This window comes from Echinops telfairi, unplaced genomic scaffold, assembly GCF_000313985.2.
Source record: "Echinops telfairi isolate 266 unplaced genomic scaffold, ASM31398v2 ScPeMD7_9;HRSCAF=40, whole genome shotgun sequence".
Taxonomy (NCBI): domain Eukaryota; kingdom Metazoa; phylum Chordata; class Mammalia; order Afrosoricida; family Tenrecidae; genus Echinops; species Echinops telfairi.
Window position 1 is genome coordinate 11,543,438 of NW_022103906.1, and position 17,227 is coordinate 11,560,664.

The 17,227-nt window shown below is 49.7% G+C and overlaps 1 protein-coding gene across 1 annotated transcript in view; it reads right to left on the bottom strand.

The window, feature by feature from the left end:
* The window catches only part of XKR5 (XK related 5), a 30,671-nt gene extending 13,659 nt beyond the window's left edge, over positions 1-17,012 (bottom strand). Inside the window, exons 1-5 of the mRNA XM_004707740.2 lie at positions 16,955-17,012; positions 14,139-14,322; positions 5,771-5,955; positions 4,337-4,546; positions 2,372-2,541 (exon numbers count right to left, since the gene is read on the bottom strand). Of these exons, the coding sequence (XP_004707797.1) occupies positions 2,372-2,541; positions 4,337-4,546; positions 5,771-5,955; positions 14,139-14,322; positions 16,955-17,012 (807 nt within the window). The remainder of the gene's footprint in view (positions 1-2,371; positions 2,542-4,336; positions 4,547-5,770; positions 5,956-14,138; positions 14,323-16,954) is intronic.
* Between the last annotated feature and the right edge of the window lie 215 nt (positions 17,013-17,227).

A 17,227-nucleotide genomic window follows, 5' to 3' on the forward strand; every position in this document is an offset into this window, starting at 1 on the left:
TTACAAATAAGGAATCCTACTTCGCGGAATTTCATTTATCACGGTAGGGTCTAGAACCGATTAACCGCGATAAACGAGGGTTCACTGTATTTCAAAGAACTCAGAAACAAAAGCTCTGAGTATTAAATCTTAATGTGTCGGTTGTCAAAACCTAAAATCCCATGTTTTCCCCTCACTCTGCTACTGGGCCTCTAGGCCATTGAGATGTGCCTTTTCCAATGAGGCCGTGGCGCGGGAGACGAGCTGTACATGTCTGCTGGCGAGCCCAGGCCACTGTTTCACCTTCCACTCTAAGAGCGTCTGCTTGCTTGTCTTCCTTCGTCACGGCCTTTAGCTCCGCACTCTAGCAAAGAAGAGGAAAGCCCGCCGCAAGATGGATCGACACGGGGGCTGCAACCACGGGTTCAAGCAAGACGACAGTTGTGAGGATGGTGTGGCCCTCTGCCACGTGGCTCTGAGCTGGCACCAATTCGACAGCACCAACCATATTCTCTGAGCTGGGAAGAAGACAGTCTCTGCTTCTCTTCCTTCTTGCAACAGGCTGGACCCCTTAGGGGAGATTTGCTGACAAGGTGACAGTGATGAAAACTACCACCCCTCACCCCCACCGCATGTGAAGCCTCTCATCATTGAATTCCTGCTTTAGCAGCGCACAGATAGCCTACCGAACTGAGAATGAACAGCTTTTGCAAGTGGGTGGTAACATCACTGCTCCATCGACACCCGGGGCCAGGGGCTGGGAAGCACACTAGCACATTCAGTCTCCACTGTCATACTGAGTGGGGCATTACGACTCCTGGTTTTCCAACATGGAAGCTGAGTTGTGTGCAGGCTCTGTAACTTGTCCAACATCCCAAGTGCTGTGTAAGGTCTCTCTGGCTCCAGAGCCCTTCCGAACACGGGAGGGGACCAAGCAGGCCTTCCTCTCCTCCACGAGCAGTGCGTTTTCCTGCCCTACAGTGGCTCCTGTCACCACCCTGGACTGCTGTCCCAGCTGAAGGTCTGTTTATCTTGTAATGTGAGCAACAGCCACTGTTTATTTTTGACTTTGTGCCGACATTTACGCATGTTATTTAGCCTTCACGGGAACCTCACAAAGTCAGGCGACTTTATTTAATCTTCAGGGGAACTCTGAGAAGTGGTGACACTCTTCCTTAGTGTGCTGATGACGAAACAGGCCCAGAGAGTTTAAGTTCTTGGCTGAGGTCCCACAGTGCATCACTGGCAGAGCCGGGGTCCTAATGCAACACTGTCCGACTCAAACATCTGGGCGCTTAACTGCTGGGCTCTATCATCTTCCCTCTTGCTTTTTCAACCTCGCTCAAATTCCACTTTCTAGTCAAGTGTCTCTGGTCATCCCAACAGGAAGTGCTGTGGGCAGCTGCTCCTTTGCGCACCAAGCATTTTCGCTCTCCGGTGGCTAATTTCCAGAAGTGGGCAGCCAAGGCCTTCTTCACGGTCTGTCCGTAGTCTGGAAGCTCTGCTGAAAACTCTTCACCTTGGGTGACCCCGCTGGTATGTGAACTCCCAGGGACATCGCTTCCAGCACCACAGCCACGCACAAGCCACCACAGTACGACAGACTAACAGACAGGCCCCACGGACTGCCAAGGAACAAACCCATGGGTCTGGGAAGAGGTACAGTCTGAATGCTCCTGAGGCCAGGAGGGGGAGACGTTGTCTCACACACTTTGGTCATGTCGTCAGGAGAGAGCGGTCCCTGGAGAAGCACTACATGCTTGGTAAAGCAGAGGGGCAGTGAAAGAAAGGGTGGCCCGGGACAAGACGGATGACCACTGTGGCTGCCACAGTGGACTCCACATAACAACTGTGAGGACAGTGCAGGGCGGGTGTTTCATTCTGTGACGCACGGGTCGTTGTGAGTCGGAACGGATTGGACGGTGTCTAATGACAACAAAAGCAGGGTTGCATCCTCTTCTACTGTGTTCTATGGTGCTTTGGGCGGCCGGAGGCTCCGTGCCATCTTGGTGTTTCCTACACTCTAGGACAATGCCTAGAACTCAATGATGAACCCGTACAAAGTGGGTTGAGTGAAATGGACAGTGTATACTTGATGTGGTAGAATTGAGTTATATTTATATTCTAAATATGGTGTGAGATAGAGTGGTTAAAAAAGAAAAAGAAGAGAGATCACCAAATAGGCTACAGTTATTATCACAATGACTAGGGACCAACGGGATATCAGCTTAGTATTTTCAGAGCCCAGCATTTATGTTTCAAGATGATAATGCCTTTTAGGATATTCCTTAAAACTAAGCTATCGACTGTTTAGAGCGGCATGCACAAGTCCATCCGCACCCACTGTGTGTACAGTCCACATTAACTTTTTACAAACCCCACTGTCACTTGCCATGTAAAAGGTGACCATCCTATTTCTGGAAGGGCTGTCCCAGAAGTTAAGGTAGCAGAAGATGTACACAGCCCCGATGAGCAGGTTGAACAGCCTCCAGTGGCAGGTGCTGTCGATGATGTCACTCTGCTGTGCCACCAGCCAGAACGTCATCACCAGCCAGTGGGCACCTGGGAAGAGGCCAGGGGAAGTCAGAGACCCAGCGAGGGTACATCCAGCAAGGACACAGGCACCGAGCTTACCACACTGACATGCCCCTCTCTGCTCTGAGCCCTGACCCAGAAGATAGACTGAGGCCAGGAGAGGGCCCAAGTAAACCCACAGGCTGAGTTTCACAATACAAGCGGGAAGCGGGGTGGAGGCGTGCGGGTATGTTCATAAAGTCTGTGGGAAATGGCATTGATTATAGGAACAAGGGATTTTCCTGTGAGCTTTTGAAGCCCCCTCACCAATGTTCTCATTTGGTCCTCTAAAGTATCTTCTGAATGTAGCTGAGAAACCAAAGACTCATTTCCATCACACGCACCAACGACCATCTACGCATCCCTGCTCGGATCCAAAGAGTGCTGCAGGAGCACTTCCATCCTCACGGTGGGAGCTAACACTCTCCATACTGGAAGACGCGAACTCTCTGTGGCCCAGCCACCGTTTTCAGTCCTACATTTTAGATGGATCATACCCTACTGGAGTGCGAGTTGAATTTTTAAAAACTTGACAGCAAAATTTTGCTTCAGGAGCACTCTCTCAAAACCTCGGCATTTCTGTCAATAAATGCATTAACACTGGCGCTAGGCCTACGCGATTCTTATTTTCAACTTCCTGTTCGCTTTAAAGCAGGCGCACACTGTTCCTTCTGTGGCATGCACTCACTGGTGACCCCAGAGGCCCTGGTTGGCAAGGGCACACAGGCCCTATTCAGTTGTCCGGCAGAGTCAGCACGTCTGTGCTCTGTCAGGCGGAGGGCAGCGGAAGGGTTTGGTTCCATGCAGCTGTTCTCCTAGAATCAGAGGAGATGTCTCTGACTCAGCATCTACGTGAAGTGGCAGCCCGGTGGGGACTTCGAGCGCTCTCACAGATCTATTGTATATATTTGCACTGGGTCACAGAAGTGGGCCTTCTTGCCTGGGCGAGTGACAACTTTTCAAAAGGAGATTTCAGTCCATGATACAGGAAACTTGGCACTGCTACGAAAGAGTTTCTTACAGCCATGGACGCTACGTTCTTAAGCCAGCTGGGGCTTTGAAGGGCTGGATAGCTGAGCTATGGAAGCGTCTTGTTAAACATAGCCACCATGACTTCCTTCCATCCCTGTGCACTCACGGGGAGCTGCAGTCTCTCCTGCCCCACGATCCCACGCTGGCCGGGGGCTGCTTCGACCAACGGAATCTGTCAGAAGTTCTGCTGGGCAAGGTCTGCACCTCTCTCTTAGGAGGCCTGGCCTTGTCCACTGCTTTTCCCTCAGAGCTCACAGCTGTTGGGCACAGAAGTCCCGGCTACTTTGGTGACAAGAAAGGCCACTCCAGTGTCCCACCCATAAAGGAAGGTTTCCTGCACACCCAGTCCAGTGGAGCCTCCAGACCCCAGCTATTGTACCACAACCACGCCTGGCACACCAGAGCTGGGGAGAAGAGCTTACGTGGTTATTTTAAGTCATTACCTTTTGGGTGGTTTGTTATGTGGCAGAAGAGCCCCGGGGAACAGTGGTTAAGTATGTGGCTCCTAACCAAAAGGTTGGTGGTTGGAATCCCCACAGGGGAAAGATGTGGTAGTCTGCTTTCCGACCGATTATAGCCTTAGGACCCCTCAGAGGCAGTTCTACTCTGTGTTACAGGGTCACGATGACTTGGAATTGATTCGACAGCAATGAGTCTTTCTGCTTTCTTTCTCTTTTTCTCCCTCCCCCCCTTCTCCTTCCTTCCTTTTGGTTAGGCAGAAATAAAACACCAGAACATGAACTTGGCTTACCTCCGACGACCAAAACCCAGACATGGTACGCTCTGTAAAACAGAACCAGACTCAGGACGCGGGTCCCCAACATGCCCATCCTCCAGAGCTGCTGGCAGACGAGGGCAGCCCATGGCATGGAGAGGTGACCCGGCTTCATGAAGCCCATGAAACGCGCGTAGGACACCAGGGCCCAGGACAGCGAGGACCAAGAGAATACGGCACTCACTCCTGGAAGGGAAGGGCACAGACCGTAAGTCCCCCAGCACCCCACCCACAGTCATTCATCGCATTTCTTCTGAGGGACACCGACTTCGCGGGGACTGTCCCTAACCAAGCCTGTTCACCTGTGGGAACATAACAATCCTGCAGACAACTCCACGCGTGTCGACACGGAAAGAGAGGAAGACTACTGCCACACAAGGTAGTAGACGAGCTCCCCCAACAATCAGCCGGATGCTCTCTTTCTACACCCTTGAAAACCAAACACCAACTCACTGATCAGCTCCACCTCTGATTTCAGCTCTGTCTGTAACTAAGCAGCTCGGACAGTCTTCTGAGCCGGGGTGGCTGCCCAGACGTCCTTTCTAATTCAGTACATATGAAAGAGACTTAGTAAAGGAAATAAATACATAAACTGTATTTGGGCCTTTGATATGTGATGGATGGCGGTGCAGCAGTCATGTCGTTCATGCTTTTACCTTGTGCGATTCTCAGTGGGCCACAGTCCCCCAGGGGAGAAAAGAGAGCAGAAGCGATGCAGTGGCGGGTAGTGAGGAGAAGGAGGAGGGTGGGGAAGAGCGAGGGTGGGAGGGAGGTGGAAGAGTACATACAGAAGGGAGGAGAGAGGAAAGGAAGCAAGCAGCGACAGAACAAAGAGAAGACAAAGCTGAGCGGGGGCAGGAAACGTGTCCAGTTACAGGGACTGAGCGGTTGTCAGTTTCCACGTGGCTCGGGCTGAGGTCAGTCAGTGATAGCATTCCAAGGCATTTTCAAAGGCAAATGTGGCTACATAGACTTTCTGCCCTACGGACTGACTTCAGAACTCAAACTCCATAGAAGAAGCAACGTTTTGTGAACCAAACAGCCCAAATGAAAGCCCATTTTCAGCAGCACAGTAAGTTGCCAGGCGGCTGCTTGTTGCTCTCAGTGGCCATTGAGTCCGTTCCAGCTCATGGCGACCCCGTGTGGCAGAGAGTGGAACTGCTCCACAGAGTTTGCCGGGCTGCAGCTTTGGGGCAGCAGATCAGTCTTTGTTCTGAGACACCTCTGCTGGGTTCTGCTAGCTAAGAACCACCAACCTGCAGCTGTCAGTCAAACGCTTAACCATTTGCATCACCCCGATTCTTCCAAGCAGGGAGACTCTTAGATTGCAGGGGTTTGCTGAAAAAGGAACGCGCTTCTGTTCCCCTCGGCGAGTTGGTCCCTCTGGGCTCTATGGTGAAAGTTACTCACCTGCTACAATCTCTGTCAAGTCAGAAGCCAGAAACACATAGGTTTGAAGCAGCAGGTGGGGCCCGGTCTGAAGAAGGGCTTCCAAGAGCCGGAGGGCCGACAGGTCAGCCTCCTGCAGCAGCAGCTGGCCCAGGCGGGGGGCGTCCCAGTCCTTAGACACAGCAGCAAAGGCAGCGTCCCAGTGCCTACGGGAGAACAATGGGCTCCATGATCCGGAGCCAGACAGGGCCCGGCTCCAACAGGACACCCTCCTTTCCTGTCTTATCATTGAGACTAGGCATTCTTAAGGATAACCCATGAACACACTGGATTCCAGGAGCACTGAGGAATAACTTACAAACTTAACAAGACTCCAGTCACCAACAAGGCTGTCACTAAGCTCTGACTTCAAGCTAAAGACTCAGTACCAATGTCAGGTCAGGGTGTGGTCTACAGGGTGGGTACCCCTAAAAAACCAATGCTCACTTGAGTTTTTGATGTGAGGGGGATAGTGCATTTGCAGTTCGTTCCACTAGGTCAGACTGTTAATCTAGCTTTCTATTCAGAGGTTCTGAAAAGATTGTGTAACCATGTGAGACAAGAAAGGCCTGATTTGTGGCAGATGGGGGACTGGTTTTGCCACCACGACAATGCACCTGCTAACACAGCCATCTCAGTGTGCCAGTTTTGGGGCAAAAAACCACTATGCCTCTCATGCCCCACACACCTTACTCACCTGAACTTTTTGATTCCGAGAATGAAGAGGGACATGAAAGGACAGCGATTTGATGATGTAGAGGAGGTGAAGAAAAAAATGAGGGAGGTGCTGTCAGCCATCCAACAGATGAGTCTAAAAATGTTTCCAAGAATGGAATCGCACATTTGGCAAATGTATTAAGTGTAATGGAGAGTACTTTGAAGGTGGTAAGGTTATTTTGTAAAAAAAATTTAAAACATAGTTTTGGGGAAAAATCTGCTTTTTGGGGGTACCCTCCCATATAATCCTACGTAACAAAACAGTCGGTCAGCGGGCCCACACTATATCCAACCTCGTAATAAGGAACAAGTGTGTGTGTGTGTGTGTGTGTATGCATAGTAAAGGAACATCAGAAAGAAAGCTTGTGTAATCAAGCTTTGCAGATGCAGAAATGATTGGGGAAAGGAGATTGGGATTTGATGATTAATAAGGAGGAGATGGGGAGAAAAATAAAATATACACAGTCACTCTACCAAAAAGAATTAGTCAACATTCAACAATATCAGGAGGTACCCTGTTTCCCTGAAAGTAAGACATCCTCTGAAAATAAGACCTTACAGTTTTGCCACTTGCTAAAAAATAAGGCATCCCCCTGAAAATAAGACCCCCCCGAAGCTACCATAACTGTGGACTCTGGACCATAGTAGCAGGCGCCGCTGCACAGCTCACTGTTTGCCGCAGCGCAGCCGGACCAGGCAGGAAGTGCAAGGTCTCTTTTAATAAAACAATAAACAATAAATATGTACCGTATTCTTCCTCCTCGAAAAATAAGACATCCCCTGAAAATAAGACCTAGAGCGTCTTTTGGAGCAAAAATTAATATAAGACACTGTCTTATTTTCGGGGAAACAGGGTAGTATATGAGCAAGCGCCAGTGGTGCTGAAGGAAGACGTTCCAGCTGCACTGAAGGCATTAGCCAACAATAAGGCTGCAGGAATTGATGGATTACCAGCTGTCTACTCAGCAGGAACAAGGTAATTATAATACATGCCTGCTTAATGGTTGTCGTGCCTAGTAAATCCACCCGGGATTGTGAATTTTTTCCTAGTCTAAGTTAAAGGAAATTGGAAGACATTTATGTTGCTAACTACCGATTAAGAGATGGATACCGCTTGAAGGTCACTCAGTGAAGCTCTGTTTAAAGTCATCCCTAGAGACCCAGACTCTGCAAAGGACAAGCTGGAGTCTGATCTTTGGCCAACATTTCTATATCCAAAATAGAAGGGTGTGTTGATGCTTTATTCCTGGTGCTAAGGGCCTAGAGAGATTCTGAACAACTTCCTTGCTCCCGGTTTGGCATCCTGGAGGGAATGGGTTTCTTCTCGAGTCTCTGAAACCATGCTTTCGAACTGCAGCTTAATGTAAAAAGTGACTTATAAACAGTCTCATGCACTCTGAGTCTCGAAGAACTAGATGATGACGGGCTAGCTCCACGAACAAGTCTGACTGATCAGCCACTACAGCTGAACTCGAACAGAGTGGCAAGGAAAATATGGAACAGAACTTCACATTTCTAAAACAAAATAAAACAAATCCGAGTTACTGAACCATTTGAGATCAGAGGATTCCCCGAGATGACTGCCCTGACCTTGACCTGAAACCTTGACCTGAAACTAGCCCCTGAGGCCACCTTTTAGCTAAGTAATAGACGGGCTCAGAAAACAAACCCTAGTCCCCGTGGCTACTGAGTTCCTGTATTTAAAACCCAGCTATCTGAGGCTGAAAGGCCAGCAGCTGCTGTAGAACAAAGAGGAGAATGTAAGGGGGAGAAGCACCCAGATTCATAGGAAAAGACCAATCAGAATGGAAACTTTGAGAATGTGCACCCAAGTGAACAATGGGCCCACTGCTCAATCTGTGTAGAAATTGTTACTGCAGAATGGGCAAACCTTTACTGAAAACACACCAAAAAAAGTTATCAAAAACAGCAATGAATCTCTAAAGCCCCCCAAAATGTAAACCATCGGGAAGGTACAGTTTTCTTTTTGTTCTTTAATCAATTGTCCTCAAGAGGTGGCAGTTCCATCTCTGAGCCACCCAGAAGGCTTCCTCTGTTCAGTGTGCACTTTTAGTGGACTCTGATCACCTTCTAGATGCACTAATGGGCGCACACTTAGTAACAGCAGTGAAGGTGGCAGCAGGCTGGCAGTTGTACAGACAGGCTGACAACACACAGCAACAGAGATTACAGAAGGTGACAAGGGACACTAAAGATGCTCTTTCACTCACTCACTGCTACTGAGTCGAGGCCGACTCATAGCGACCCTATACGACAGGGCAGACGGCCCCTGTAGGTTTTGGAGACTGGAAGTCTTTATGGGATTAGAAAGCCTCCTCTTTCTCCCTGGGAGTGGCTGGTGGTTTCAAACTGTAGACGTTATGGCTAGCAGCCCAATGGGTAACCATTACGCCACCAGGGCTGCTCAAGACGCACTCTAGAAGCATGAAATCCAGCTGTGGAAAGAAACACATACATATGGATAGTTAAGTAGGAAGAACAAAGGTTTCGAGTGAGCTGCTTGGATGGGTGAGATAAAAGTCCTGGGCAGAGGGTCATGTCAGGGAAGGCTCCCTAGAAAGAGATGAGTAGGCCAGGGTTGGGTAGGTAGACAGGAGGAAGACAGCTAGGAGGAAGCAATCCACAAAGGAGTGTGAATGGGGTCTGTGGGATAAGGAACCAGCTCACTGAATGGCTGGGTGGAATGTAATAGGTGAGCGTTGGTAGGTAGACAGGAGGAAGACAGCTAGGAGGAAGCAATCCACAAAGGAGTGTGAATGGGGTCTGTGGGATAAGGAACCAGATCACTGAACGGCTGGGTGGAATGTAAGGCGGGGGAGTAATTGGACTTCCCTGGTAAGAAATGGATATCAGTGAGAAGATGACTAGTCCCACTCCAGTGCATGGGGCCTATTGCAGAAGGAAGCTACTGGGAAGTGACAGGGGAGCCCATGTGGACAGTGATGGGTGAGAAGAGGCAAGAATGGAAAGTACGAGGCACTTGACTGGTCTCTAACTCCTGCTCGATTCATCCCTAAATAATTTCAAGTCCTTGGCATCTGTTATCTGGATTCCTGGCTGGCTTCTCGGCCTCGTCTCTCCCTATTCCATTCCCTTTCCTATCTCTGTAATACTCTAAGGTCCAAATTTACCCATAGCAAAGTAAAGCACTCCTTCACTTAAGTCCTACTAATGAGTCTGTAGGCGCCCTGGTGGCAGTGATTACTTGCTGGGCTCCGAACCACAAGGTCAGCGGTTTGAAACAACCAGCCACTCCACAGGAGAAAGATAAGACTTTCTACTCCTGTGAAGATTTGCAGTCTCGGGAGCCCATGTCCTGTGGAGTTGGAACGGACTCAACGGTACTATTATGTATTTTTAAGAAGACTTCAGAGTTATTTTTTGGTTTGAAATTTAAAGATTATTTCAGAGCAATAAGTTCAGGAGTTTATCCTGAAAATCTGGAGTCTATGAGCATTCAACATTCTATTCTGCATGCTCCCCCTTTTGAGAAGGATTTTTCCACAGAATCTTTGAAAATGTTCAGCACCATCCACCTCTCCTGGTCTCAGGGCACAGAGGCGGCCATTCATGGAGGCAAAGAGCCACACGCTCCATCTCCTCCTCCCCTTCCCGATTCTCCTTAGTGCTGCTCCAGACAGAGAGAGCGATTGTCTTGCCTCGAATGGCCACTTTTAGAAGCAGACTGTCACAATTGTCTCTCATGGAGTGGCTGGTGGGTTTACACCACCGACCTTTCTGCTAGTACTTGGGCACTCTCACCACTTGGATTCCTTCGGTTGACTAGTCAGATGCAAATCAATACATTCATCAAGTCGGTGCTGACTCATAGCAACCCTATAGGACAGGGTAGAACTGGCCCTGTCGGTTCCCAAGACTGTGTCTCTTGAAGGGAGTAGAAAGCCCTGTATTTTTTTTAGAATATGACATATATGTTTATGTTTCAAATTCTTTAATTTTTTATAAGCTACTTTACCTCAAAAGGCTTGCATCTTATTGGTTTTGCTATCATTAGTAGAATCCTCTTAAATAGCAATTGAAGCGATTCCGTCTCCCACAAGTCAGGGCTGTGCAAAACACAATTGCTTGGCTCCACCTGCAGGTGCATTGGCTGCACTGCGATTCCCTCCGCTGCCGCCACTGCAGACGACACGGAAACAAAGCCTATGGCCGTCTAGTAGATTCCAACTTGGCACAACTGCACAGGACAAAGTCCATCTGCCCAGAGGGTCTCCCAGGCTGTCAATCTCCGCAGAAACGGACCACCACGCCAATCTCCCGCGGAGCGGCGGGTGCGTGTGAGCCGTAAGACTTTCTGTTCACAGTTAACGTTTAATCATTTAGCCACCAGGGCTCCTTATGAAAAGAGAATGATTTTTCAAAATTCACGGTGAACGTGCTATAAAAGCACGTAGTAAAAAGCCGTTCACTACATTACCCAGTGTGTGCTTGGCGAGAAGAGACCCTCTGTGCCGGCTGCAGGCGGAGGAACGGATTTGCGGCTTTCTGGCCCCGCTTTCAAAGCGGCCTTTCCCTCGGAGGGGGGCACTCGCTAACAGCATCAACACTGCACCTGCCTTACCTGTCTCCCCGCTTCCACCGGCTGTGAGAGAATTCAGGGCCACACCTGTGTTCTATCTCTATTCAACGGTCCATTCTACTTTTATCTTGGTGTCTAAGCATCTTGGTCCTTTCCTTGGCTTTTCTCACTTATTTCCCTTTTGAGTCCCTTTCAATGATACATATTTTGTTGTGGGGTTGTTGAGTGTTGTAAAGTCGGCTCGGGCTCCTTGCGACACAAAATGCGGCAGAACGAACCACTGCCCGTTCTGCGCCGTCCTCAATGGTTACGTTGGAGAAACAGACCCTGCGCCAACCCATCTCGTGGAGGGTCTTCCTCCTCTGCCCTGGCCTTGCACTCAACTAAGCACGACGTCACCCTACTTTCTTAAAAAAAAAAAAAAAAAGACATATAGATGACTAGCTATTGTCTCCAATTATAAAATGTCACAACCCTGTTGACTCATCAACCGTTTTCATTTTTAAAATGTCTACATCAAAGTAAAGAAGTCTTTGAAGAACGAGGAAGGTTGCTGCGTCTCCTGGACGTCCCTCCTCATGCCAGGAGCGAGACACTGGGCTTGATGGGGCCCAGCGCTCCCCACACAGCCTTAGAAGCTCCCCTCCCCCCCACCAATTTTATTATAAAGATCATTTTATTGCGGGTTCTTACAGCTCTTATAACACTTCATACATCAATTGTATCCAGCATATTTGTGCATATACTGCCATTGTTGTTTCCTAAATCTTTACATTCTATTTGAGCCCTTGGTATCAGCTCCTTTTTTTACCCTCCCTCCTCCCCTCTCCCCCTTGATATATTATTATTATTTTCATATCTTCCACCACTGTCTCCCTTCCCCTGCGGTTTCGTTCCCCACTCCTCTCCCCATCTTCCCCCTACCCTCCTGGTATCACTACTCCCATTTCTGTTCCTGAGGGGTTTATCTGACCTGGATTCTGTGTACCCCGAGCTCTTATCTGTACCTGTGTACATGCTCCGGCCTACCTGGCAGTGAAGCAGTGAAAGGCAGGATTGGGGTCAGGACAGTGGGGGGAGAGGAAGCCTCAGGGAACCAGAGGAATATTGTGTTTCATTGGTGCTATATTTCACCTTGGTTGACTCACCCCTTCCTCGTGACCCTTCTGTGATGGGATGTCACATTGGCTACAGATGGGCTTTGGAATTATGGTAAGGTGACCAGATTTTAGCATTGGTAAAGCGGGACACCATTGATAAAACTCATATCCTGGCGAAATAGCCACATGGCAGCCGAAAACCATATATACCCTAGCTTGTCGTGCATTCTTTCCAAAATTCGGGACTTTTTTAAAACGCCGCGGGACGTGGGAAAAATTGTTAAAAATTGGGACTGTCACGCCAAAAGCGGGACGTCTGGTCACCTTAATTTATGGGTTGGTCTAGAGCAGCGGTTCTCAACTTGTGGGTAGTGACCCCCTTAGGGGTCGAACGACCCTTTCACAGGGGTCACCCAATTCATAACAGTAGCAAAATTACAGTGATGGCGTAGCAATGAAAATAATTTTATGGTTGGGGGTCACAACATAAGGAACTGTATTAAAGGGTCGCGGCATTAGGAATGTTCAGAAGCACTGGGCTAGAGAATAGATATCTCTTGGCTCCCCACCCAGTATTACGAATCCTATGTTTTGGGGGAAGCACAAGGCCCACCTCTGGGCAAAGCCACAGTGGCTGAAAATGTGTTGGCGGTGACCTTAAAGATTTAGGGTTCCAACTCTGAGAGGCCAAATGACAATCAAGGGTGGCTGCTTGATTTCATCATCAGATGCATCTGCCACCTCCCACCGAGATTCTCCTCCAGGTGGGAAGGGAACGGCCCTCTCTGAGTCTGGTTCTGCATACAGGCCCTACCCCTCAAGCGCAGATGAGAAATCAGCAAACTCATTTCCGTTCCTATCAAACAAGGTCTTAGGACCGGCTTGAAGGCACAGACTGCTAAGAACAGACAGTAGCACAGCCCCAGGATTGGAAACCTGGCAATTCCTTCGTGCACAGCTTCCCGTCCTCCGTTTTAGTGAACACGGGGCCTAAGACCTCCCTGACTGCGTCTCTGGGGTTTCCTCCGTTGAGTCCGAGGAGCCCTTGGGGATTCGGAGGCAGCAGAGGGCTGACACTCAACATCCAGGTAAACCTACTGCCACATCCCTCCGGGCAGTCCTTGGATTCTGTTATCCCAAGTAAAAAGAATACCTGCGTGCAGTCTACGGACCACAGGTAAGTCAATAAGTCTACCAGGTAGTAGCCCTACCCCCTGCCTTCTTTCAGTGGAAAAAGCAGCCGGAACTGGCTCCTGAATGGCCGTTTCTCACAACAAAGGCCTGATACAAAGGTCACCAGGCCAACACCAGCGTGTAGTCTGGGGACACATCTTCTGAACTCCTTCCTTAACTATGGTAATCTATGGAGTCTAAAGAGAACTGCCTTAAATGAGTCACTCCACACGGCTCTAAAGGGTTGACCAGTGAACGCAAGCAGGAAGAATGCAGAATATGGCTGAAGACAAGAAGGTCACAGTTGCATTCACCACATGGGATGAAAAGGGCAGCATTTGTCCAGGGACGGAGCTCAGAAGGCAGGGAGGGGCAGGGAAGAAGGACAAATGGAACTGATCAACCCAAGGAGGAACTGGGCAGACCGTTGGTGTCATGTGCGGAGTGTCAGTTCATGTCCCGACTGAACACGTGTGTGAGTTGTTGAGGGCAAAGCCAATTTGTTCTGTGAGCATTCACCCAAAGCACAATCAAAAGCGAAAATAACCAAAATCAAGATCAAAGCTGTCCCTGGAAAAAACTCCATGATGTTAGGCTGGAAGGGAGCAGAGGCTGGAAGGGAGGATGCAAATGTCCGAGCAGAGGTTACAAGTGGTAACTGCTGACCTTGTCCCAACTCTGAACTTGCATCATTCTGAGGATAAACGTGTGCACAGGCACTTCTATTGCACCTACAAAGGCATGCTTCGCAATACAATCTTTGGGACTCAAAGGTGGAAAGGATGCTGCCTGTTCTTACCGTTTCCAAACACCAAGCTGTAGAAGGTGCAGAATCATCAAAGAGCAATGACCTTGATGTCCATCTGCTCGAAACCATAGATAACTCAGGCCCTGGACCAAGAAGCCAGGCAATAGGACAGAGGCGGCCAGCCACCCCCAAAGAAGCTGTCCAGTGATGAAGTAATAAACCACCGTGCAGAGGCCTGGGGACAAAAGAAGGCAGATGAGTTGGGTTATTGGAAGGAAAGGTGAGGCTGGCTAGCCAATATTAAATCTACAACCAGCAGGGCTTTCTGCTAAACACAGCACCTTAGATGGCCTCAGCCAACTGGAAATATACAGTCAACGTTAAATGCAAGCTCTTGGGCTGCCCCCCAGGACACTCAAAAGCTCAGGCATTATGGTCCATAAAAAGGGACTACTGGATAAGATAAACTAATAAATACCTAGCACCTACTCTATACTTAAAAAAAAGTTGTTAGGTTTACTCTTCTGGAGACTCTCCATCCTTTTATTTTTGATGATGTGGTGATGTTGTAAGACTCCCTAGTGGCACATTGGTTAATCACTGGGCTGTTAACCAATTATTGGGTGGTTTGAAGCAGGGAGAGATGTGGCAATTTGCTGGCATAAGGGTTAAACCCAAATCCACTGCTGTGAGTCAATTCCAACTCACAGCAGCCCAGGGTGTCTGAGGCTGCAACTCTTTATGGGAACAGACAGCCTCATCTTTCTTCTGCAGAGCAGCTGGGGGTTCGGACTGCTGTCCTTGAGGTAAGCAGTCCAATGTGTAACACACTACCCACCATGGCTCTGACCATAAACCTTTCCTTCTCCATAAAGCTAGCTGCCTTCGAAACAGAGTTTCAACCTCTGTCCTCTGAGGTTACTATGAATCAGAATCCACTCAGTGGCAGTGGGTTTTTGGTGGTGTTTGCTCTTGGCTCTGGTTCACTCTTGGCTCTGGTTCACGACAAACTTATGTATAACGGAACAAAACATCGCTAGATTCTTTTCCTGCTGCCTGGCATGTTGAATCCATTATCACAGCCATTAAGCACATCCAGTTCACTGGTTTTTCTTGGCCTGCTACCAAATCTGTCTTTTTCTAGCTATCTTTCCTAATGACCTGTCTATACTGGGCATTATTTTGTTGTGATATATATGGTTTTCACCGGCTAATTTTTGGAAGTCGATCAACAGGCATCTCTTCCTAGTCTGTCTTACTCTGCAAGCTCCCTTGAAACCTGTCCACCCTGGCTGACTTGGCCCTTACTTGAAATACCAATGGCATCACTGTCAATATCACAGCAACAAACAGGTCACCACAGTAAAACAAATGGACTGATGTGTGGTGGTTTGAGGATGGCAGGGCTGAGTATTGTAAGGAAAAGGGAAATTCAGGTAGGAGCTACACTTGCCAATCAATAACAATATTGAACGGTATTACACGCCAATACCTGCACTGTATGCTTTACATGTATTATAGCAGTTCTGTCTTTGAGGTGGATTTCAAATAGGGGAACTTACTGGCTACACAACTTTGGACCTTGGGAACAGAACGGTGGTACCACTTACTGCTGAAGATTGTTAGGAGTTTGACAACGGAGACTGGTATTTTGTATCTTGTCCAGTACTTCTAGGGACATGGAGACACAGCAATTGTTCTGTATTATTCTGGGCATGTCTCCCACATTAAGGTTTACAAAGGAATTTCTGGGCACAAATTTGCATTTGAGGAGACCATTACTCACAGGTACAAATAAAACCCTACATTTCTGAGTAGTCGAGCCCTTCCTTGGGCCCAAGGCTTCTTCTCTAGGCTTCAAAGACCTATGTGGCAAACGAGGGCTTCACTTAGACAAAAAATCCTTTGGGCTGGCTGGGGATTGCCAGAGACCTGGTAGTCTTCTGGCTGTAAGGGGAGGGTGTCTCAGGGGTGTTCCTGCACCTGCACTGGGTGCTGAGCCTCTGGGAGCCTTGTATTTCTGGGCTCTTCCCCACCCAGTGCTGAGCCCACGGCCTGCTTTAGAACGAATTTAGTACCAGCTCCTTCTGGGCCAGGGATTTGGCCAAGCACTGCCTTTCTTTTCCTTGAAAAAGGGCGCGGGAGAACAGGGAGGGGGAGGGGGCGGGGCGCAGAAAACAGGGAACCAGAGTTCATCCCTAGGGAGCAGCTCGATTTATTCCCCAGCACAGGACTAGATTGCAGGCAACCTGGCAGAAGTGGGCATAGACCTTCACCTCATTCACTGAGTTAAGAGTTGTAACCAGAAGGGCACTAAAAAGTGTTGCCATCTTGCTCCGCTTCGGCTTTCAAGGGCAGGTCCCCGGGTGACGGAGCTGCCTCCCGGCGGGTTCTTCCTGCCCTGTTTTAAACTCCGCGCCAGGCCACCTCCTCCAGTGCGGAGGCAGATGAATAACAGCCCCCCCCCCCGACACACACACCCCCCTTCTCAAGCAGGAGGTCGGGAACGACAACCGCGGCCCTTGCACTGTTTAGTCCGCCAGCCAGCGGAAGGGCCAGGAGAGCCAGGGGGCACCCCGACCCGAGTTCAGCAATATTTACCCCCACAGCCCTCTGCTGAGCTCGGGAGAGCTTTCCAGAAGGCAGAGCTAGATAAACGTTCTCCAATCTTGGGGGGCGGGGGTTTGGCACTGCCTGGGATCAAACATTTGTGGGGATCCACCAACGCTTGGCGGGCGTTGCTTGGCGAGCGGGTCAGGGTGCTGTCGCCCAGCACAGGCATGCTGGGGCGCCAGAGGGTGGGGTGTTAGTGTCGGAGAGGCGAGCAGGGGCTGGCGCCCCACGCCTCCAGCTGTGCTCGGACTCACGCGCGCTCTGCTCGGCCGCCAGCAGCAAGGCGGAGAAGCCCAGGAATCCCGCGTGCATCCTCCGCGCCCGCAGCGCCGCCCGCGCCCGCGCCAGCGCTCGGCGCCTCGGCCCCGCCCACCGCCACTCGCCACGCCCCTGCCCCGCCCTCGCCCCGCCTCGCGGGCGGGAGGTTTCGGCGGGAGACCGCACCGCGGGACTTGTCTCAGCCTATCCGGCCGGCGCGCTTTTCCTTGGTTCTGATTTTTGCCAAATTGATCCAAAGGGAGGGGGGG